Here is a 23,010-nt window from a genome sequence, read left to right on the forward strand (position 1 = left end):
GAATGGTCAAGGGAAGGCCTGTCGCGGTTTGCTGATTGAGATGAGGCTGTAATGTTAAGCAGGAGCCAGTATGGGGGAATCTGTTAAAGGCTGTTAGAAGATGGCAGAGAAAGATGTCATCTCTGACTCAGGAGTTCTTGCCCTTCGGGTCTGCAGCCCGGCCTCAGGAGGGGCTGCAGAGCTCCAGATTGTATGTAAAATGTTATGCTATGTGCTAGGACTGGAGAGGGTACATGACTCTCACGGGATTCTTGAAGTGTCTGGAGCCACTAAAAAGGTTGTCAACTACAGCTAACAGCCAGGGGTCACAAACAGGGGTCTTCACTGGCTAGGCAGATGACTCAAGGACAGAGATTAGCAGGGCTTAGATGCCCGTGAGTGTGGAGACTCTGGAGACCTGAAGAGCTTCCTTTGTAGAGGAAGCCACTGCTCAGTTCCAGCCAACTGATACCAGGCAGGAATGGCAGGAATGCCAACCCCACATTGCCCATCTTCCCATTTTTCAAGAGAAGAGAGTGTTTCTATATGAAATTTCTATATGCAATCTTTTACATGTCAGCAACTAATTTAGCTTTTAATTTAAACACTAAGGTAGCCAAGCATAAAATCCATTCAATTCTGCCTGGCAGCCAGTTTGCCATCTGTAATGAGCCAGGTCATGTTCTGATATAGTCAACTTGGCAGTAACTGCTCCCTGATGCCTCCTGTGGTCCAGGCCCTGCGCTAGCAACAGAGTCCCTGGGAGAAGCAGACGCAGTTTGTTCAGTCCCTTGTGCAGCAGAGAAGAGAGGACATGCGCTGGGATAGCTAACACCATGCAACTACCACTCGAGGAGACACATGCACAACACAGTGAAGACTTAGGGCAGGGGTTTAGAGAAGGCCCAGGTAGGACACTTCTGTTTGTCGGGCACATGGCACTCACTTGTGGAAAAGTTACTGCTGTGTGCTTGCACACAAAATACCCGTACAGAAGAGAAAAAGCTGCATGGTAAGCTTATTCTGAAAATGTCTTTCCAAGATTTTAGTCTGAGCCTGTGGCCTTCTAAAATGTCATAGGCAAAAGCTCTGGAGAGTCAGTTATAGGCTGTGATATTGTGATTTATAGTAAGAAATATTTACTTGGTCTTCCTCCTGGCACAGAGCTCCAAAAACCCTTGGAATTTCCTGTGATGACAGTGAGAAAGGTGTCTTTTGTTATGTTCCTGGGGTGACTTTTGGAAAGCACCTAAGAATGGGGGCTGGCCACCAGGGGAGCCAACCAAGTGATTGTGGAGTTGGAACTCTCAGTCCCACCCCCTAACCTCTGGAGAGGGGAGAAAAGAGGAACTGGAGATTCAATCAATGGCCAATGGCCAATGATTTATTCAGTCATGCCTGGATCATGAAGCCTCCCTAAAACCCCAAAAGAATAGCGTTCAGAGAACTTGCACGTTCAAGGAAAGTGGTGAGCTCAGATAAGGTATGGAAGCTCCATGTCCCTTCTCACATACCTTGACCTATGCATCTCTTCCATCTGGCTGTTCCCGAGTTAAATCCTTTTGTAGTGAACTTGCAATCCAGTAAGTTGTTTCTCTGAGTTCTCTGAGCTGCTATAACAAATTAATTGAAGTTGAGGAGAGGGTCTTTGGAACTTCCCATCCATAGCTAGCTGGTCCTCAGAAGCACAGGTGACAAGCTGAACTTGCAGTTGGCTTCTGAAGGGGTGGAGGGCAGTCTCATAGGACTGAACCCTTAACATGTGGAGCTGATCTCCAGGTAAATAGTGACAGAATTGAGTTGAATTGTAGGACACTGTAGGGGAGGAAAAACTATTCCCTTCCTCCTTCCTAGGTTCTACAGCTGGCCTAATCATTAAATTGACGTAAGACAGAGTCACAGGCTAACTAAGCAAATTTAGTTTTGTACATATGAAAACTCATAAAAATATGAGACTCGAAGAAGTAACCGAAGCACACAGCTTTTTTACCTTTTAGATAAATAATAAGTCTGTGAAGAATTGACAAGAAAAAGAAGTTGGAGCTTGGGGTAGCAAATTAGTGAAAAAGTAAACAAGGTTTATTTATACAGCATTCTGGGCCCTGAATTCCCTATCTCTGGTGATAAGGATGTCTTCAACCCAGGTACCCTTCACATGGGAAATTTATTTCCTGCTTTCAGGGAGATAAAAAAAGGGTCACAATGTCCTTATTGTACTGGCGGTTTCTTAAGTAACTTTAATTCAAAATAATCCATTTACCAAAGTGGCATAATTGGGGGCAGCCTGCCCTGAACCCCAACAACATTGGTAAAAGCAAGACAACTGGCCCAAAATGGAGTCGCTTATGCAAAGCCCTATGTCAACAAACTGAGAATTAACTTAATTACAATTTCAACTCTCCCAGAAATGGAATTTTAAACCAGTCAGTGAGGAATCACCTGATCAGCACTAGTTAGGTAACCAGCTTAATAGATTCTCATCATCTCTTAAAGGAAAGTAACCTTACAACCTTGTGATAACCAACCCACTTTTTCGCCTGGTATAACTTCCTTGTTCCCGCTCCCTTTTGCCTATACAAGTCTTTCATACAGCTCCTCAGTGCTTCTTTCTATCTGCTAGATAGGATGCTGCCTGCTTTTAATCAATTTTTGCTCAAACTCTTAAAATTGCTAATATGCCTCAGTTTATCTTTTAACAACACCCAGCTGGTATTAGGCAATTGCTTGGTGATGTGGGAAAACCCACACTCTGGAATTGGGGCCAGAAATGGAAAGGCATGGGTGCCTGGGTGGCACAGTTGTTTAAGCGTCTGACTCTTGATTTCAGATCCAAACCCTCACTGGGCTTTATGGTCAGCGTGGAATCTGCTTGAGATTCTCTCTCCCTCTCCATCTGCCCCTCTCACTCGTTCTCTCTCTCTCAAATAAATAAATAAATCTTAAAAAAAAAAAAAAAAACCAGAAATGTAGAGGCCAAGGCCAGGAGACTTTCCAAGAGAAAGTTGAGATTTGTGTTCAGTGTTCAGGACCCATTCCTCAAGAGAGATGTTCTGAAAGCATTTCAGTTCCCAACCCTTTGTCCTTTTGGGCACCAGGGAATGTGGTCTTTGTGAATAGGCATGTTGTACTATTTCTTTACTATATTGTTTACAGCAATAAAATATTATACACAACTGAAATATCCTTGAAAATAGATGTTATGGTAAGTTTACAATTACATCAAAATAACAAGTTACCAAGAAACAATATTTTGAAAGAAAGAGAGTGTGTGGTGGTCTAGATGAACTAAAACTGGCCATGAGTTGATCACTGTTGAAGTTGTGTAATGGGTCAGGGTGCGGAGAGGATTCATTATATTTTTCTATCTACTTTTTGTATATGTTAGAAATTTTCCATAATAAAATTTTTATTTATTTATTTTTAAAGATTTTATTTATTTTTTTATTTGAGAAGGGGAGAGAAGGAGCAGGGAGAGGGGCAGAAGCAGACTCCCTGCTGAGCAGGGAGCCCGACATAGGGCTGAATCCCAGGACTCTAGGATCATGATCAGAGTGGAAGGCAGACGCTTAACCAACTGAGCCACCCAGGCACCCCTATAGTAAAAATTTTAAACAGGAAGAGAGAGAGAGAGAGAGAGAGATCATGGTATGGCCACAGAGTGGAATATTATGCAGCCCTCAAAAAGAACAAAGACAATGTTTATATACCACTTGGGAATAATTTCTAAGATATATTAGTAACTGAAAAAGAAGTAAGGTACACACCCATACGTGTAACATGTGTACTTCTATGAGAAAGGCACTCCCTCTCTATATTTGCTTGAACAGTGTAGAATAGCCCTGCAAGGATACACACGAGTGTATCCCAGAAGATGGACCCAGGAAGGCCCTAGAGCTCAATCCTCTTATTTCCTCTCTCTGCACTCACTTCCTGGTGATCCAAATCACTAGGACCAGCCATGACTTTAAGAGCCATCAGCTCTCAAATGTACAGCTTATATATGCAGCTTATATATGCATCTTGAATGTCTAACAGATACCTCAAACTGAATGTAGGGAATGAAATGTCTAATCCTACATTTTTCCCCATCCCACCAGCAGCCCTATCTCAGTTCATGAGAACTACATTCTCCCACTTGCTTGGGCAGCAAACCCTGGCTCAATCCATGAGTCTTCTCTTCTGTTCATACCCTACATCCAATTCATGAAAACATCCTGCTGGTTTTATGCCTAGAATCCAACCACCTGTTAGCACTTGGCTGAAGCTGTCATCTTTTACCCGGATTACTGCAACAGGAAAATTCACTCTTTTTGGCATATTGTTCTATGAGCCTTGGCAAATGCACAGTCACATAACCACCACTACAATCAAGATACAAAACAGTTCCACAACCCTCGGAGAAACCCTTTGGGATCAAACCCTCCCATACCTTTAAACCCTGGAAGCCCCTGATCTATGTTCCTATCCCTACAAGACTTGCCTTTCCCAGAACATTATATAAATAGAAGCAGACAGTAGGTAACCTCTGAGTCTAGCTTCTTCCACTTGGTATAATGCATTTGAGATTCATCTGTGTTGTTGCATGTAACCACATTGTGAGTTCCTTTTTATTGCTGTGCAGTATTCCACTGAGTGGATGGACCACCATTTGTTTACCCATTCATCTGCTGAAGGACAGGAAGACATTTTACTAGAAATGCATTAATATTTTTCACTTTTAGGGGTGCCTGGGTGGCTCAGTCGTTAAGGTCTGCCTTCGGCTCAGGTCATGATCCCAGAGTCCTGGGATCGAGCCCCGCATCGGGCTCCCTGCTCCGCGGGGGGCCTGCTTCTCCCTCTCCCACTCCCCCTGCTTGTGTTCCCTCTTTCGCTGTGTCTCTCTCTGTCAAATAAATAAAATCTTAAAAAAAAATTTTTTTTTCACTTTTAAATTAGGCCAAAATATTACCTATTCAATAAATAAGTAAATATTTTTTAAATGTAAAATAATGTCCTAAAGAAACCAGTGGGACTAAGATCCTTTTGTTTTTAGTCCTTAGTGGAAGATTCATAAATGCTTTCTCACTGTTGCCTGTGGATGGACTTCTCACCACCTGCCCCATGCCCACCCCTCTCTGCTCTGGCCATCATGAACCTGTGCGATCCTGCAAATGGACAGTGCTGATCCACCTTGCCCTACACTCACCCACCAGCTATGCCCTTTGCCTGGCACACCTTCTGGAAGCTTCCTCCATATCATGTCCTGCACTAGTCACAGTTTTAGAAAGTAAGTGACAGAAACCCTCCATGAAACTGACTGAAGCAAAAAAAAAAAGGAAATTCACTGTCTGATGGTACAGTTAAAAGCACAGGCTCCAGGGGCTGTCTGCTCGTGCTTGAATCCCACCTCCATCATCTGAAAGCTGTGCAGTCTTGGGCAAGATACAGAACCTCTTTGTGCCTCAGTTCCTTCATTTGTGAAGCAGGAGGACATAACAGTTCCTAACTCACAGGTTGTGAGGATTAAATGAAGTATTTGTGTAGCACATAGAACAATGCCTGGCACAGAGTAAGTGCTGTACTGGTGTTTGTTAAGTTCAATAAATAAACCTAACTAAAAGATCTAGATGAAGCTCCCATTTTCATGTCAGCCTCATCCAGGGGCCCAGACAATGACGCAAAGCCACCAGCTTTGTTCCTTGCCCCACTGGGTTGCTTCCATTGCAGGCAGGCTCGCTCCTCATGATGACAAGATAGCTGCCAGCACCTCCAAGCCTACAACCTCAGCAACTCCAAGTCCCCACGTCGAGTCTCATTGTCCCTGATGAAGTCGTGTGTCTCTGCACAAAGCAGAGACATAAAATGCTCTGCCTAGCCAGGTGTCAGTCATTAGCTCACTCCGAGGGCCGGGAGGAAAGCAGGGTGCTGTTGCCAGCAAAATACAAATCACACTATGCCTCACTCTTGAGAATTTTGTCTCTCTCCTGACATCTGAGTTGAGTTTGCTTTAGGCCAGGCTGGTGCTCTGAAGCCCCCCCCACCCCACCCCCAATCCTAGTCAGCTGAGGATCCCTTACACATCTTTGATTGCCCAGGGCCTGACACAGGCAAATGCCCTGTAACTGTTTCTTGACTGGACTCGCCCCCAAACCTCCAGCCCACAAATACATCCCCCTCTGCAGCAGACTGCTGGGTCTCATACGGTTCCACAGGCTGGGCACGGTCCCTGGGAAATGACTGACAGAAAACGGCCTGCAGAATGGCGATTATTTGGGATTTGTTCTTAATGTTAATGCAATGCTGGTTTCTTTAATGCCATTTTGTACTAAGGTAGCTCAAAGTTTTTACAAGCAGCTAGTAATTAATTCAACTTCATTAAGGCCAATTAATCCAGGATTAATTATAAATTTGCCCAGAGGAAGTTATTATACTTTGCTCTTTGATTTAGGTTTTGGCTTCTAAAGATTCTTTTAGGAGTGAAATGGAAATTTCCCTTTTCTCTAAGGGTGACTACCTTGCCAACGATTGTGTTAACCATGTACCTTCCTCAATATGTCCCATACTAACCTCAGATGAGACTGTCACTTGGGCCACCCGCTGTGCTACGTGGAATTTCCAGCACTAAGCAGATCTGCTAATGCCACTAGCCACAGGGTGGGGAAGAGGGTGTCCTGGCAAGAGCTGGTCCCACACAGTTTCAAACCAGAGCCCTATCTCATGCTGGCTGTGTGACTCACCATCTTTTCCATCTGCACATGGACATAATAATGTTTTACAAGATCACCATAGTCTATATTGGCCAGCATCCTCTCCCTCCTTTTCTGAAAGTCTCCTTGATTCTCCTTGGAGGCATCACACCACCTCTCCTCCAGGTCACTGTGGAGACTGACTCTTCTAGTTCAGAGTGGACCTGAGACTCAGGTCCAGCCCACCAGCCAGTATCCCAGGAGGGGAGCCTGGCCATGGCAGAGTAGTGGACCTCCAAAGATGTCCCTGTTCTAGAATCTGTGAGTATGTTACCCTACATGGTAAAACGGACTTTGCAGGTATGACTCAGTGAAGGATCTTGAGATGGGAAGGTTATCCTGGATAATCCTGTGGGCCTGATGAAATCACAAGGGTCCTTATCAGAGAGAGGCAGGAGGGTCAGAATCAGAGAGATGGCATCATGAAAGGCTCCACTGGCCATAGCTGTCTTTGAAGATGGAAGATGGACATAAGCCCAAGAATGTGGGCAGCCTGTAGAAGCTGGAAAAGGCAGGGCAGTGGATTCTCCCCTAGATCCACCAGAAAGGAGTGAAACCCTGCCAACAACTTGATTTTAGCTCACTAAGACCCATTTTGGACACTGACCTCCAAAACTAAGAGAATAAATGTTGTTTTAAGCCACTAAGTGTGTGCCAATTTGTTACCACAGGAAATGAATGCAAGCATTTAATTGGAGGACTGAGTCTATTTTCATATTTATTGCATAAATGAATATCTCCTAATCCCCTCCCACCTGATCAGAGGTATAAGGGGCCTTTACCAGACTTGCTCCACATCTTAGACGTAAGGATCACTAAGACTTACACCATAAACAACCTTAGTGCCTGTCTTCTGCTCAGACCTGTTGCTTTCATCCTGGCTACCCTGACCTCTGACCACACTGTCATGCAACACCAGTAGGACAGGGCCCTGGTAGCCCTCAGAAGCTGCAGGCTCGGGCTGATTTCCTAGGCTGTCACTGGGACTCAGCAGATGCCACCCGGTTTCCCCATTGCAGTGGGACATGCCTGCTGAAATAGAAAAACTGTTCCCCAGCAGAGGAGGTTACAATAGGAGATGCAGGACTAGCCCTTGTTAAGCTGACCCTTGTCTCCAGCCTGACTTCCACCTCTGCTCTCCACAGCAGTTCCTGTGGGTTCCCTGAGGGTACTGTTTCAGCTGAAAAAAGCATGACAAAATGACCCACTAAGGTCAGGACACAGAAGGCAAATATTAAAGGGGGGGAGTCCACGCCTTTATAGTCTAAGGCTCTGATACCACTTTCTGTGCCCTTCGCAATACTAGAGCCCCTTGTAAAAGATCTCATTTAATATTCTTAGTGATCCTATACGTGAGTGTTGTTATTGTTGTTTCACAGCACAAGGAAGTGGATCTAGAGCGATAACTTGCTCAGAAAACATCAGGATTTGAAGCCAGAGCATCCATGTTGGAGTAGGAGGCTTCCACACTGCCAGGAATGGAGGACCCTTCTGTTCTTGGCCAGCTGATCCTGGCTCTGTTAGTTTCCTTCAGCCCCAGTGATGTGCACCATCTTCATAATTTGTGTCCCATCCAGGTACCACCTACCTCTTAATATGTGCCTTTAAATTAACCTGCTTTTCAACTTAAATCAAAGTATTTCCTATACATTGGAAAACTATCACTTGCAATAAGTAGGCAGGAACCACAAAAACCTTGGTTTCAGGGTCCTTAGGGAGATTAGCAAGTGCTAGAAAGGGGTTAAAGTTACAGCCTGCGCCCTAAGATTTGTTGAAAGAGAATTAAAAAGGCAAGAATGTTCTTACTATAAAAATCAATATTATTTAATTTTAGGTCTTTGTACCACCTCTGAGTTGCCAGTAAAATTCTCTCTGTCTGCTCTGTCCCCAGAGATCAGCCTAGGGCTGAAATAACAAGCATGCCAATTAGGTTGGCAATAACCAGAAAGGTATACTTCCGAATGCTGGTGAGGATGTAGAAACGCAAGATCAGTGAATAAGCCAATTAGTTTTAAAAAGTGATTCCTTCACCTGGGTATTTCTCTGACTTACTTGATTCTGATTGGCTGGGATCTTGGGACCATGGCTCTGAAGTGCACTCCACACATTGGGAATTATCCTGTTTATAATGAGCATAATAGTCTCCTTGGTGTGCCATATTCTCTCAAAAGCTTTGAATACAAGTTCCCAGCCGCCGCCAGCAAGCAAATGATCTCCCTAAGACTAGAATGTCAGAAAGGGAACAAAGGGAACAGCTGACCTAAAGAATGTAAACCTGACATTGTGACCTGTGAACACCATACAAAGATCCAGCAAAAAACAGGATTCTAGAGCAGTAGCTGGGAGTAGCACTAATACTTAACATTTTGATTATGTCCTTTGGGTATGCTGAGAGTCTGATCAAAAAGGGGGGAACTGTTAAAAAACAAGACAATAAGCCCCCAGTGGACTCACTTATGCTAAGCCCCACATCACCAAACCAAGACTTTTTAGTGTTGGTTCTCCAAGAAATAGAATCTTAGTTTTTTTAAAGATTTTATTTTATTTATGACAGAGAGCAAAAGAGAGAACACAGACGGAGAGAGCACAGAGGGAGAGGGAGAAGCAGACTCCCCACTGAGCAGGGAGCCCAATGTGGGGCTCGATTCCAGGACCCCAAGATCATGACCTGCACCGAAGGCAGATGCTTAACCAACAGAGCCACCCAGGTGCCCCAGAAATAGAATCTTAAACCAATGATCAGGAATCGTCTGATCGGCGCTAGATAACCTGCCCGATAGACCCTGCATTCCCTAAGGAAGGTAACCTTGCAATAACCAACCCACTTTTTTTGGTCTACTGGGACTTCCTTATTCCTGCTCCCTTCTGCCTATAAAAGTCTTTCATTTTGTGCAGCTCCTCAGAGATCCTTTCTGCTAATTGGATGCTGCCCGATTCATGAACTGTTGAATCCAGCCCACAACATCTTTAAAATGTACTCAGTTGAATTTTGTTTTTTAACATTGCAAAGGATATCAAAGGATATGGATCAACAGCCAGATGAAGAGAGATACATAGGGCAAGGTATGGGGAAAGAGCCTGAAGCTCCCACACTCTCTCTAAGCACATTACCCTCCCCAAATCTCCACACGTTCATCAAGCTCTCTTTGAACCCTGTCCTTTTGGGTTTCTATGGAGGCTTCATTACATATGCATGATTGATGAAATCATTGGCCATTGGCAACTGATCCAACCTCCAGCCCCTCTCATCTCTCTGGAGGTCGAGGGGTGGGACTGAAAGTGCCCACCCTTTAATCATTTGGTTGGTTCTCCTGGTGACCAGTCCCCATCCCAAGGTGCAGTCCAAAAGTCACCTTATTAACATAATAGACCTTTAAAGCTTTCATAACTTAGGAAATACCAAAGGCTTTAGGAGTTTGATGCCAGAAGCAGCACAAAGACCGGTTAAAAAACAAAATTCATTGGAAGATCTAATTGGCTTCATTTAATGATTCATGTATTGAGCAACATCCCATCTGAGCAGATAGAAGGGAGCTCTAGAGAGTTGTACAAAATGGAAGGCTTTTATAGGAAGAAGGGGGCAGAAAAAGGAAGTTTCTAACAAAGAGTAGATTGTGTCAGGACAGGTCTCCTTCCTTTGGGGCAAGACAGGGGTCTATAAGGCAGATTACCTCACTAGTGCTGACCAGATAATCCCAGATTGACTGGTTAAAGTCATATTTCTGGAAGAGGTTGAAACTGCAATTAGGTTAGGTATTACTCTTAGTTTGCTGCCATGGGGCTTAACACAAGTGACTCCATTTTGGGTCTCTTGCTTCTTTTTTAACAGACCAAATATGTATTTCTTATTATAAATCACAATATCACAGCTTCTGTGAACAATGCTGCTATGAACATTGGTGTACAGCTATCTGCTGAGTTCCTGTTTTCAGTTCTTTGGAGTATATACCTAGGAGTGGAATTGCTGGGTCATATGGTAAATTTGTGTTTAATTTTTTGAGGAGCAACAAACTGTTTTCCACAACAGCTGTACTATTATACACTCCCATTAGCAGTGCACAAGAGTTCCAATATCTCCATATCCTTGCCAATACTTGTTATTTCTTTCTTTTCCTTCCCTTCTTTCCTTTCTTCCTTCCTCCTCCTCCTCCTCCTCCTCCTCCTCCTCCTTCTTCTTCTTCTTCTTCTTCTTCTTCTTCTTCTTCTTCTTCTTCTTCTTCTTCTTCTTCTTCTTCTTCTCCTTCTCCTTCTCCTTCTCCTTCTCCTTCTCCTTCTCCTTCTCCTTCTCCTCCTTCTCCTTCTCCTTCTCCTCCTCTCCCTCAGCCTCCCCCTCCTCCTCAAACTTCTTCTTCTTCATTGTAGTCCACTCTAATGGGTGTGAAGTAGTATCTCAGTGCAGTTTTGATTTGTACTTCCCTGATGACCAACGATGTTAAGCATCTTTTCATGTGCTTATTGGCCATCTGTGTAACTTCTTTGGAGACATGTCTATCAAGTCCTTTGTTCATTTTTTAATGGGTTGTTCATTTTTTTGTGTTGAGTTGTAGGAGCCGTTTCTATCTCCTAGATATTAAACACTCATCAAATATGTGATTTGTAAATATTTTCTTCCATTTTGTGGGTTATTTTTTCATTCTGTTGAGAGATAGAGTCCTTGATGCACAAAAGTTTTAAATTTTTATTAAGTCCAACTTCTCTATTTTTTTGTTAGTTGCTTATGCCTTTGGTGCCATATTTAAGAAACCATTGCCAAATTTGAGGCACCTGGTTGGCGCAGTTGAGCATCCGACTCTTGGCTTCAGCTCAGGTCGTGATCTCAGGGTGGTGAAATTGAGCCCCACATCAGGCTCTGGGCCCAGCGTGGAGTCTGCTTTGAGTTTCCCTCTCCCTCTGCCCTTCTCCCTGGTCTCTCTCTCTCAAATAAATAAATAAATCTAATTTAAAAAAAAAGAGAGAGAGAAACCTTTGTCAAATTCAAGGTTAGAAGATTTACCATTACGTTTTCTTCTAAGAGTTTTTTTTCAAAGATTTTATTTATTCATTTGAGAGAGCGAGCACAAGTGGTTGGGGGGGCAGAGAAAGAGGGAGAAACAGGGCTTGATCGATGCAGGGTTCCATCCCAGGACCCTGAGATCATGACGTTAGCCGAAGGCAGATGCTTAACTGACTGAGCTACCCAGGTGCCCCACTTCTAAGACTTTTATAGGTACAGTTCCTAAGTGCAGGTTTTAGATCTATTTTGAGTTAATTTTTTGTATATTTTGTAAGATAGGGGACGAACTTCTTTCTTTTGCACATGAATATCCAGTTTCCCAAGCACAGTTTGTGGAAGAGACTGTCCTTTCCCATTGACACATTGAATGGTCTTTGCACCCTTAATCACATATGTGAGAGTTCATTACCAGGTTCTTTATTCTGCCTTCAGGAGGCAGTGGTGAAGGCAGGGGTAGGCTTGACCTGGGCTTGTGGGTTCAAAGGTCAGGTGTGAAAGAAGCCAAAGCAAAGAAGAAGCAGAAGGGGTTGAGAAACAAGTGGCTGAGATGATCAAGCTTGGACTGGAGAAAAGTGGAGTCAAGGAACTGGACATGAAAGAGCAAGGGTCATAGGAGTGAGAGAATGAGAATGCTGGCAAGTCTGGGAGTGTCACACAGCACAGTGCTGGAATGTAGCAGTCCACACAATTCCTTGTCTATATGTCATTGCATTGATAAAGATTTTCAGTACCCACGGTTAGATACCTAACTCAATCTATTTTAAGCCCCAATATCAGTGCATATACACTGCAAGTAGGGCAAGGCTGTATCAGAGAATGTAAAGGATTTCATTAGGAATGTCTGCCCCCCCCCTTTTTTTTAAGATTTTATTTATTTATTTGACAGATAGAGACACAGCGAGAGAGGTGAACACAAGCAGGGGGGAGTGGGAGAGGGAGAAGCAGGCTTCCCGCTGAGCAGGGAGCCCTACGCAGGGCTCGATCCCAGGACCCTGGGATCATGACCTGAGCCGAAGGCAGACGCTTAAAGACTGAACCACCCAGGTGCCCCTGTCTGCCCCCTTTCTTTTCCTTTGTGTTGGCTTCATTCTCAGGCAGAGTCTTTCCATAAAGTGGCAAAGATGACCTGGAAACCCATGACTCAAGTCTCTTTCTTGATATTTCCAGTAAAAATACCAGGACACATGTCATTGGTCTGTCTGCTCACATTTCTGAACCAATCATCCTTTTGCGGGTGGAGGGTGGGATACTTTGATAGGCCAGGCCAGGGTCCCATGTCCATTCCTGAAACAAAGCTATGGGGTGGGGTCAACCCATCCAAACCACTCAGACTCAAAGTTAGTGATTGGTGGTTCTCTAAAGAAAGTTAGACTGATGGTAGCCAGAAGAAGCAGGATGGATGCTGGGTAGCCAAAATATGTCTACTACTGTGGGCCTCACCTGCCCTTTACTCACCTTGTGTATCTTGGACACTGGCTTGCTGCATAGTCTTCTGTTGAACTGAAGGGAACTGTCTGGCTCTGCCACCAGGCCCAGCTTCTTTCTACACTGGATGTGGGGTCTAGGCTTTTTCAGGCACTTGCTCGATTTATGATCTTGGACAAACTCCATCCCTTCTAAGGGCCTTAGTATCCTCATCTTCGAAATGAGAATGCTAGACTGGATCCGTGATGGAACAGCTCTGGGGGAAGGGGAGGTGGGGCATGGGACAGCCATCCTCCTCCCTCAGCCTTCCTGCTCCCTCAGCCTTCCCTTTCCCCACACATACTGGCCACAGAGGAATTCAACAACCTCACGGAATGTGGTTTGAAAACCACTGGATCAAGTGTTCCTAGTGATTCCCCTGAGCTCCAAAATCCTTATTCCCCAACCCTCGCCCCCCTCCCCATTTCCTCTGGAAGGAAATCCTCTTCATACCAAAGTCTGGGGCTTAAAATACTAAATGTAGAAAAGGTCTTCTCTCCTAACTGAACAAGGCACAAAGAAGTTAGTCCTATAGAATGCCTCACTTTGACTATAATTGGGGGAAAGCTTTCTTCCTCTATGGGGTGAAAGGAATTGCTCCTTACTTATGGGTAATGACCAGGAAAAAAGTCAATGAGATGCTAAGCAACCTTCTTGGTGTCCTAGAGTTGATGAATCATAGGCCACCTGTAGCGTATTCAGCCTTCCAAGGCTTTGCCTCTGCTCTTTCACGCTCTGAAAATGCCAAAAGCTTCTTTTCATGGACAGAAATCACTACCAAGTCCCATAAAACCCAGTGTTTAAAATACATGCAGCAAAACTGCATGACTTAAGCATGTATGTGGTGGTATTGAATCTTATTTGAATTCATAAGAAGCCTTAATTATGAGCCAGGCTATGTGCCAGGCACTTGGGTTAAAATGGTGAATACGAATGCGGTCTACACTCTCACAATGCCTGCAGTTTAGTGAGAGAGACAAACATTGACCCAATAATCTTGCGAATAGAAACCTAGATTCAAAAATACTGGAGAGGTATAAGAAGTGACAGTCAGAAACTACTACAGTAGGATTTGACTTCAGGTCTGTCTCAAACCTGATTCAAGCTCTCTTAAGCTCTAGGCAAGTCCCTCCTTTTCTCTGGACCAGAGTTTACTCATCTGTAAAATAGGAACATACCAACTGCTCCTGAGGAAGTCTTCCCATTGGTCAGATCTGGCACAGGCATTCTCTCCTCATGATGCCTTCCTGGGCTCTCCAGGCTGTTGTTGGTGGCCCTGCTCTGGGCTTGCACACCAGGTGCATATACCTGTTCCCGCACATCTCATGTTGCAAGTTTCTTAACTAAGGACCTCCCTTGTCAACTAAGGATCTTGCTGGAGATTTTGTCATCCCTAGTGTATTGCAGAGTCTGGCTCATAGCAGGTACTAACAAATGTTTATTGAATGAATGGATGGATGGGGAGAGTACGTTGTGTTACGAGGAGTGTGAATATCATTCAGGAGTGTCATAAAGGAGTGTCACTTCTGACAAGACATATTTGCTGGCTGTGTCATCTGAGGCTGTGGGTTGGGATGAGGATTATACAGGCTGTGGAGCCTCAAGTCCTCAGTCAAGCTCTCCAGTTCTGCTGATTATTCGCTGCAGTAATGTGATTATTTTGGGGCAAGTTATTGTGATTAGTCTGCATCTTCATCTGTATTAGGACTTGGACTACCTTACAGGGAGGTAGAGTTTTGGAAACATGTTATTCACTGTCAACTTTATTTAAATAAAGGGAGAGGGTGGAGGCCAGGAGAAGCGGAGGAAAACAGTTCCAGGGAGGATCCTGAGCGGAGCCAGGGTGGGAGTGGTTGGTTGAGCTTGGCCTCCCCAGGGAGGCAAAGCAAAGACTTGGGAGTCAGAAAACTGCTTAGTAAGCAAAAGTCAAAGTTTAAGCTCTAAACTTGCTTTCTTCATCTCCAAATCGGAGGTAATGACTTGAACTCCGCAGAAGGGTATGACGTTCAAATGTGATGATAGGATGGCACGATTAGGGACCGGACTTCAGGACCCCACATTAGTGCCCTAGATCAAACCCCGGAGGAGAACCTTTCCCATTCTCACCCTAGGAGCAGAGCAGGAAGTGCCGGCGGCGGGGGAAGCCAACGCCGAGACACAGCCGGAAGTGGGTGGGCGGAGCCCTACCGGCAGCCTCGATGGGCGCAGCCAAAAGCCAATGGAGAGCGGAGGCGTTCCCGCCCTCGCCAATGGAACGCCGAGTAAGGCGGGCCTTGACAAACCGCCCTAGTAACAGCCGCATGGTAACCTAGGTGCTGGGCGTGTGGTACTCGCTCTCCGTTTTCCACGCTGGTTTTGCCTCCCGGCGTCTGCAAGATGAAGATCGAGGAGGTGAAGAGCACCACGAAGACGCAGCGCATCGCGTCCCACAGCCACGTGAAGGGGCTGGGGCTGGACGAGAGCGGCCTGGCCAAGCAGGCGGCCTCGGGGCTCGTGGGCCAGGAGAACGCGCGAGAGGTGTGGCGGGCGGGGCCGGGAGTTGAGAGGCCGCTGAAGTGGGGGGCTCAGGGCGGGGTGCGCGCTTGAATGTCTCGCCGACGTTTCCGTAGGGCAGTGTGAATGGGCTCCGGGGGGGGGGGGGCGGCGAGGGAGGTCCGCCCTGGGACTGGGAGAGGGGCAGTTCCAGGAGAACAGGTGCTGACCCCACGCGGGCGGTTGACTGCTTGCTTCGCCTCACTGACAGCAAATCACGATTGAGTCCCCTCCTCTGTGCCTTGCTCTCTTCGTGACGCAGGGGTAAGCTGGGAAGAAGTTAGTTAAGGTCCCTGCTCTCACGGAGCTTACATTTTAGTGTGGTGAGAGACGATAAACGTTTAACCAGTAAATAAAATAATTATTACATTTTGGTGGAGGTCAGTTCCTGAAGGGCTTTGTCGGACATGGTAAAGAATTTGGATTTCTGTGAATGCAGTGGGAGGCTATGGGGGTTTTAAAGTAGGGAAGTGATCAACCTTAGAAAACTCACTTTGGTTTCCAGGGCTTGGGGACTGAAGGAGGGAAATGGGAATTAGGGAGAGGAGCAGTCCTCTTCAGCCACACTCCAGCATCCTTTTTGACCATTCCAATCAAATCCACTTAAGTGGCAGTGATGCCAAGTCATTTCACCTACATTATAATCACGAAATTATTCAAGCTTTTTGTATTATTTTTTTGCAGATGAAAAAATTGCCACTCAGTTTAGTAATGGTGGTGCTGGGATTTGTACCCACATGTATTTCTGACCCTCAAATCAGTGCTCTCTCTATGATATTACAGCTACTTTTTAGCCTGCTGTGCTCTAAGGTCAGATCCATGCCCTTTGGCCTTGCCGTGGTTTAGTAGCTACAGACACATGCACTTAGTACAAGGTTAAGACTATTGCCTCCCAGCCAGATTGTGCTAGAAGAAAGGGCCAAAGAAAAGCCTCCAATTTCTATTTTGAGCATCATCTTTACAAAAATGGAAATATTGACAGGGTCAGGGGGACTTTGAAATTTCTCTTTATCCAGCTTTTGCTTATTGAGGACCTGTTACTGAAAATAGCTAACACTGGCTGAGGGCTTGCTAATGTGCCAGGCAGCTTTATCTCCATTGTCTTGTTTTTACCTCCACCCTAATAATTGTCACCTACTTTACTCTGCCACTTTTCAGATGTTAACAAAAGTTAAAAGACTTGTATAGTGAATGCCTATGTGCCTAAATTCTACAATGAACATTTTACTCTGTTGGTTTATCCTACATCCATTCATTTATCCATCCATCAGTCCACTTTTGCATTTCAAAGTTAAGTTGCAGACAGTAGTACACTTTACTCTTAAGCCCTTTAGCGTGTGTGCCACTATTATGAACTGTTTTCAGAGGAGGAGATTTGATTCACACAGGTTAGGTAGGTAGGTCTGAGGTCACTCAGAGGGTAGTGGTAGAGACCAGATTTATTTTATTTTTTTTTATTTTTTTATTTTTTAAAGATTTTATTTATTTATTTGAGAGAGAGAGTGAGAGAGAGAAAGAGCACAAGAGGGGGGAGCGGGAGAGGGAGAAGCAGACTCCCTGCTGAGCAGGTAGCCCGATGCGGGACTCGATCCCGGGACTCCAGGATCTTGACCTGAGCCGAAGGCAGTCACTTAACCAACTGAGCCACCCAGGCGCCCCTAGAGACCAGATTTAAACCCAGGCTTGTCTGATTCCAGAATCCATGCTCTTTTTTTTTTTTTTTTTTTAAGATTTTATTTATTTATTTGAGAGAGAGAAATCACCAGCGGCGGGAGGGGCAGAGGGAGAGGGAGAAGCAGACACCCTCCTGAGCAGGGAGCCCGACTCGGCTGCATCCCAGGACCCCAGGATCATGACCTGAGTCTAGGGTCATGATCTGACTGAGCCACCCATGCACCCTCCAGTATCCATGCTCTTAACTCTGACGCTTTATGCCTCCTTATGAATATGAGCTTCCTGACAATAGAGATGATTAAATATGATTATATACCCAAACCTTACTCATCAGGGCTCAGTATTTATTTATTTATTGAAATAATAGGCATCCTGCTGCAGCTTCCAGGTCCTTGCATGACTCTGGTCACATCAGCAGTCTCCCTGGTGCTCAATATCCTCTCTGAAAAAATAAGAGAGTTAGACTAGGTGATCTTTTAAAGGCCTTTCCAGTTCTTTTTTAAATTTTAGAATTCACTGAACATATCTCACTGGAGAGGATTTGGAGCTTAAACTTAGAGAGAGTAAATGGAAGAGGTCCTAGTGTGTCAGTAAGAGTACATACACATCCACGGTTTGGAAAGTTTCTTCCCTAAGAGTGCTGAGGATTATGATATCACAAGGCTCTAGGGAAAGACCATAGTTGTTGGCTCTATTTTCTTTTTAGAAATGCAGCAGCTGAAGAACAGCTTCTGGGCTTTCTTCAGGGTACTGTGCTTTTCCATCTGAGCCAGAAATGGAATATAGCCCATCCACATGCATTCTTTGAACCCACATTTTTGGAGTGGCTATCTAAGTGTGGGACCAAGGTACTTCTCCACAGTCCATAGGAAGTAGTGGTAGAGGAGATAAGATGTGTTCACAAGACCCTGTCACCTCCTGGAGAGAAGAGCTATGGCCTGCCCTAAGTAATTTATTAGGTTATTAAATCAATGTAAGAAACCTTGTAGTCCTGGGATATGTGTTCAGTAAGTGTGACTCTCAGCCTTTTTTATAGTTAAATATTCTAAAATATGTAAAAATCAGTAACCCATTTATGGAATTTGCATATATACACACACATATTTATATACCTATATGTATATGTATGTATATGCTGTAAATGGCTTAATAGTGTTGGCGTTAGTATGAACTTAAGGTATAACAACAAATCATAAGTAATTTACTCTTGAGGATTTGAAAGGCATTCAATTAATCTTATGGCGCCCTAGGTTAACCTCACGTGCAGCATTTGCTTTGCAACATTCTGGGAGTTAACTGATGGCCAACTAGTAGTGTATGCCTTGATTCTTGGGTTAATTTGGGAATCTGATGAAAGCTGTGACTCTCCTCCCTGGAACATCTATACGCAGTTTTGTTTTCAATTTCATTCCCAGTCTCAGGAGGTATGTGGGCCCCTGGAGTCTACCCTTGGCCCCTAGGCTAGAAATCAGTGCTCCCGTTTGTACCCCTACCAATCATTCTCTACACAGTGCCATCAAGGTCTTTTAAAAAGAAATCATCATGGGATGCATAGCCTAAGACCTTTTCAATGGCTTACCATTACATGTAGGTTAAAATCCAAACTTTACTATGGACTAAAATCCTGTTGTGAGTCCTGGCCTCTGCCTGCCTCTTGAACCTCATCTTCCCATTCTCCTTTTATCTATGCTGTGGTCACGCAGCCTTTCTGTCCCTTGGATATGCCAAGCTCATTCCTGCATTTTGAATTTGCTGTTTCCTTTGTCTGCAACACTGCCTTCCCTTTGTCTGGAGCTTCACATATCAAATACAGTGTCCTCAGAGAGGGCTCCCCAGATCATTACCCCTTTTTTTACAGTAGTGATCATCTACAGTGTTTTTGTGTGTGTCCCTTCCACTAGACCACAAGCTCCAAGACCACAAGGCTTTCTTTTCTGTCGCCCTCCCCTGCTCCCAGTACCTAGAACGGTGCTTGCAGTGTAGTGGCGCTCAGTGTTGGCCGAATTGAGTATGAATTGTTTGGACCAGAAACTGGACTTTTTCCCCATGTGAAACATTTTAATACTGATTTATTATTTCTTTCCATTGTGGTGTCTAGGCATGTGGTGTGATAGTAGAATTAATCAAAAGCAAGAAAATGGCTGGAAGAGCTGTCTTGTTGGCAGGACCTCCTGGAACTGGCAAGGTACTCATTTTCTTTCATTTTTTAAATCTACCCAAGAGAATGATCTTAATGTTTAAGCCAAATTGAATTCGTGTCTTAACTAGTCTTTGTTTAGCTAAATTGGTTATATGTATGTTTGAAAAACTAATGTGCAGTAATACAATTGAGTATCTAAAACCCGTGCTCCTAAAATTCAAATTATCCTGGCTGACCTCCAAAGAAGAGAGGATGAAGTCCTTGGAGGGGTCTCCATTGTGTCTAGAATTTGTCCTTTATCTCTTTCCAGTCTCCTTTGCCTTGGAAATACATTTCTGTTGGCCTAGGGCATCATTAAATCTTGGGGATGACATCTTACTTAAGGGGGAAAGAAAATCAGTCAGTGACCATTTTTTTGAAGGCTAACTTTACCTAGCACTATTCTGGCTGTGTGAGAGATGGGGAAAAAGAAAGAAGAAAGGAATTAGATGATTTTTATCTTTAAGGGGCTTCCAGTGTCCAGGGCAGAGAGAGGAAACCATGACAGCACAAAATACTTAAGTTGGCCACTAAGCTGTGAGATACTGACTCGTCTTAAATGCAGCCAGGATTTGAGCTGGAGGTGGTACTGAGGCCTGGTAAAGCTGGAAGGGTTGAGACTTGACATTTGCCCTGCAGAGTTGGGAGAGAGTTTGGCTTTGCAGGGGAGAAAAGGGCCTTCTAGGCAGAGGAGGCAATACAACTTGTTGGGATCTGTGAGGGGACTGACCAGATACACGAAATGGACCAGAGCCCCCAATTTGAGTCATGCATGTTCCTCAACAGGGCCACTTGGTATGGGACTGTAGGAGCTTGGGATTGCATTTTTAAAGAAATAAGCTTTAAATTCCAGCTCTGGTGTTGACTTGCCGTGGGAAGTATGTTCACCCTTTCTGAAGTAGCACGTGCCTCATTTCAGACGGTTGTTACACTGGTCAGTTGTAAGATAATGACTTGCCTTATCCTTTTGAAATCATGTAATTGAATTGATGGTATATGTTATACTAGTGTCTTACAGTAGAGGAAGAAGTGCTGTATTCGTGAAGAACCTTTCAAGTGCCATGTAAATGTGAGCTTTAATTATCTCTCTGTAGGCAACACCAGATTGTCCAGTGTATTTACCATTTATTTGCTTACTGTTCCTTCTTATATTTTAGCCCTTCCCTCTCCCTCCATTTTTCTTCTTCCTAAAGTACATCATTTAGAAGTTGCTTCTAGAAGTTTGTTGGTAGCCAGCTCAGGTTTGTATTTATTATGTTGCCCTTGTTTTGGAAGATCGTTATGTTGGATATATAATTCTGTTGATAGCTGTTTTCTCTTGGTATTATTTCTCTTGAAGCTTGCTACCTTTTTGCTTTTGAAAAGTCTAGTTTTGAGGATTTTGTCTTGATGTTTTCGAGATGTTTTTGGTTTTGGTATTTCCCTATGATACGTATCTCTTGATACCTCTTCACTGTGATATGTATCACTACAATTTTTCCTCTTCAGATGTTGCATTTCCTTATTCTCTTTGTGCTCTTCTGGAACTCCAGTCAGATGATGTTTGATTGCAGGGGTTTTCAGCCTGGGGCAGTTTTGCACCCCAAGAGACATTGGCCAGGTCTAGAGACATTCTTGATTGCCAGAATTTGGTTGAGCAGGGACTGCAGCTGGCATCTCGTGGGTGGAGGCCACAAGTACTGCTAAGCATCCTACAGCGCACCGGGATGGTCCTTACAAGAAGGAATTATCCAGCACAAAATACCAGTAGTGCCAACATTGGGAAACCCTGGGCCAGAGCTTCTTATTTTGTCTTCTTTGTCGTTCAACCTCTTTTTTGTATTTTCTCTATATTTGGCTCTGCTGCATTCTGAGTAATTTCTTTAGACCTCTGTTCCAGTCTAATTGTTTTGTAGGCTATAACTAAGCTGCTGTTTAATCCAACCCACTGAATATTTTTCTTTTTTTCATTTTGAAAAATTTGAAACCTAAAAAGAGTTGGAAGAATGGTATGATCATCCACTCTATACCCCACATGTAAATAAGTAATTGTAAATATTTTGTGACATTTGCATTTTCTCTATTTCCGAACCATTTGGAAGTCAGTGCAAGGACATTCTCCTATGACACCAAAGTACCGGCGTCTGCCCAAAAAATGCTAACATTATTAGCTGATGTCTCGTGTATATTAAAATTTCTCCAGGTCGTTCCAGTTTGGGGTTGTGTCATTTTTTTATATTTTTGAATTCAGAATACAATCAAAGATCACACACTGCATTCATTGTTGTGTCTTTAGTCTCCTTTTATCTAAACAGTAACCCTCCTCAGCCCTTTTTGGTTTTGTTTTCTTTTTTGACATTGACATTTTTGAAGAGTCCAGGACAGTTGTTTTGTAAGAAGGTCCTACAGCTGGCCTACAATTGTCTGATTGTTTGATTGTCTGATTGTTTCATCAGTAGGAAATGTTAAACACTTGGTGGAACCCTGCACTGGTGATGTTGTATCCCATTGCATCCCAGCAGGAGGCTGACAGGACGGGTGGGCCAGAGGCCAAGTTCTGCTGTGAAGGTCCTGGTTCCCTTAATTAATTAGTGATCGGAAGTGACGCACTGAGATGTTGCAAATATCCTTTCACCGTAAGGGTGTAGGATTCCCTGATGGTTATTGCTATATCAGTTACCACATTGGTGGTTGCAAAATGGTGATTTTCTAAATCTGTCATTCCACATGAATTAGCTTGCTTATGGTTTTGTTTTTGGTAAAGAAGGAACATCCCCCTCTTAAGTTCAGTTTTTTTTTTCCCTTCAAAATATGGCTTTTTTTTTTTTTTTTAATCTGGCTATTTTTATAGCCTCTTGTTCTTTGTTCATGACTCAGTGTCTTCATTTTTTCTGTATTCTCTGTCTGCTTGTGAACTTGTGTTTGGCCGATCAACTCTGTGAGGCTTCTTCTCAGAGTGTTGTGAGGGGCCCTCCTGCCCTACCCAGGGCACTTGCAATGAAATTTGTGGCATGGGTTTTCTGGTCATCAATGTAAAGACTAATCCTAAAGTTGTTTGAGAGCATGCTGTGGGGACTCTTCTCCTCACCCAGAGCCATGGCAGGATGGATAAGTTTATACCTTGTACGTTAGGATATTTTTGTTATGGCTCACCTTTTCTACTCATTCATAGTCCTTCGGGGCTCCTTTCTATTCAGAGGTTTCTCTCTCTCTCTTTTTTTTTTTTAAAAAGATTTTATATGTTTATCAGAGAGAGACACAGTGAGAGAGGGAACATAAGCAGGGGGAGTGGGAGAGGGAGAAGCAGGCTTCCCACTGAGCAGGGAGCCCGATGCAGGGCTCGATCCCAGGACCCTGGGATCATGACCTGAGCTGATGGCAGACGCTTAATGACTGAGCCACCCAGGCGCCTCGAGGGGTTTCTCTCTTACTATATCTTGCTGAGGTTTCTGCCATCTGTCAAAACCTTCCAAACTTTCAAGGCA

The 23,010-nt window shown here is 44.1% G+C and overlaps 1 protein-coding gene across 1 annotated transcript in view; it reads left to right on the forward strand.

Moving 5' to 3' along the window:
* The first annotated feature begins 15,446 nt into the window (after positions 1-15,446).
* Positions 15,447-23,010, forward strand: part of RUVBL1 (RuvB like AAA ATPase 1) — a 42,187-nt gene continuing 34,623 nt past the window's right edge. Inside the window, exons 1-2 of the mRNA XM_032412052.1 lie at positions 15,447-15,678; positions 19,466-19,552. Of these exons, the coding sequence (XP_032267943.1) occupies positions 15,538-15,678; positions 19,466-19,552 (228 nt within the window). The 5' untranslated portion in view covers positions 15,447-15,537. The remainder of the gene's footprint in view (positions 15,679-19,465; positions 19,553-23,010) is intronic.

This window comes from Phoca vitulina, unplaced genomic scaffold, assembly GCF_004348235.1.
Source record: "Phoca vitulina isolate PV1807 unplaced genomic scaffold, GSC_HSeal_1.0 scaffold13, whole genome shotgun sequence".
Taxonomy (NCBI): Eukaryota; Metazoa; Chordata; class Mammalia; order Carnivora; family Phocidae; genus Phoca; species Phoca vitulina.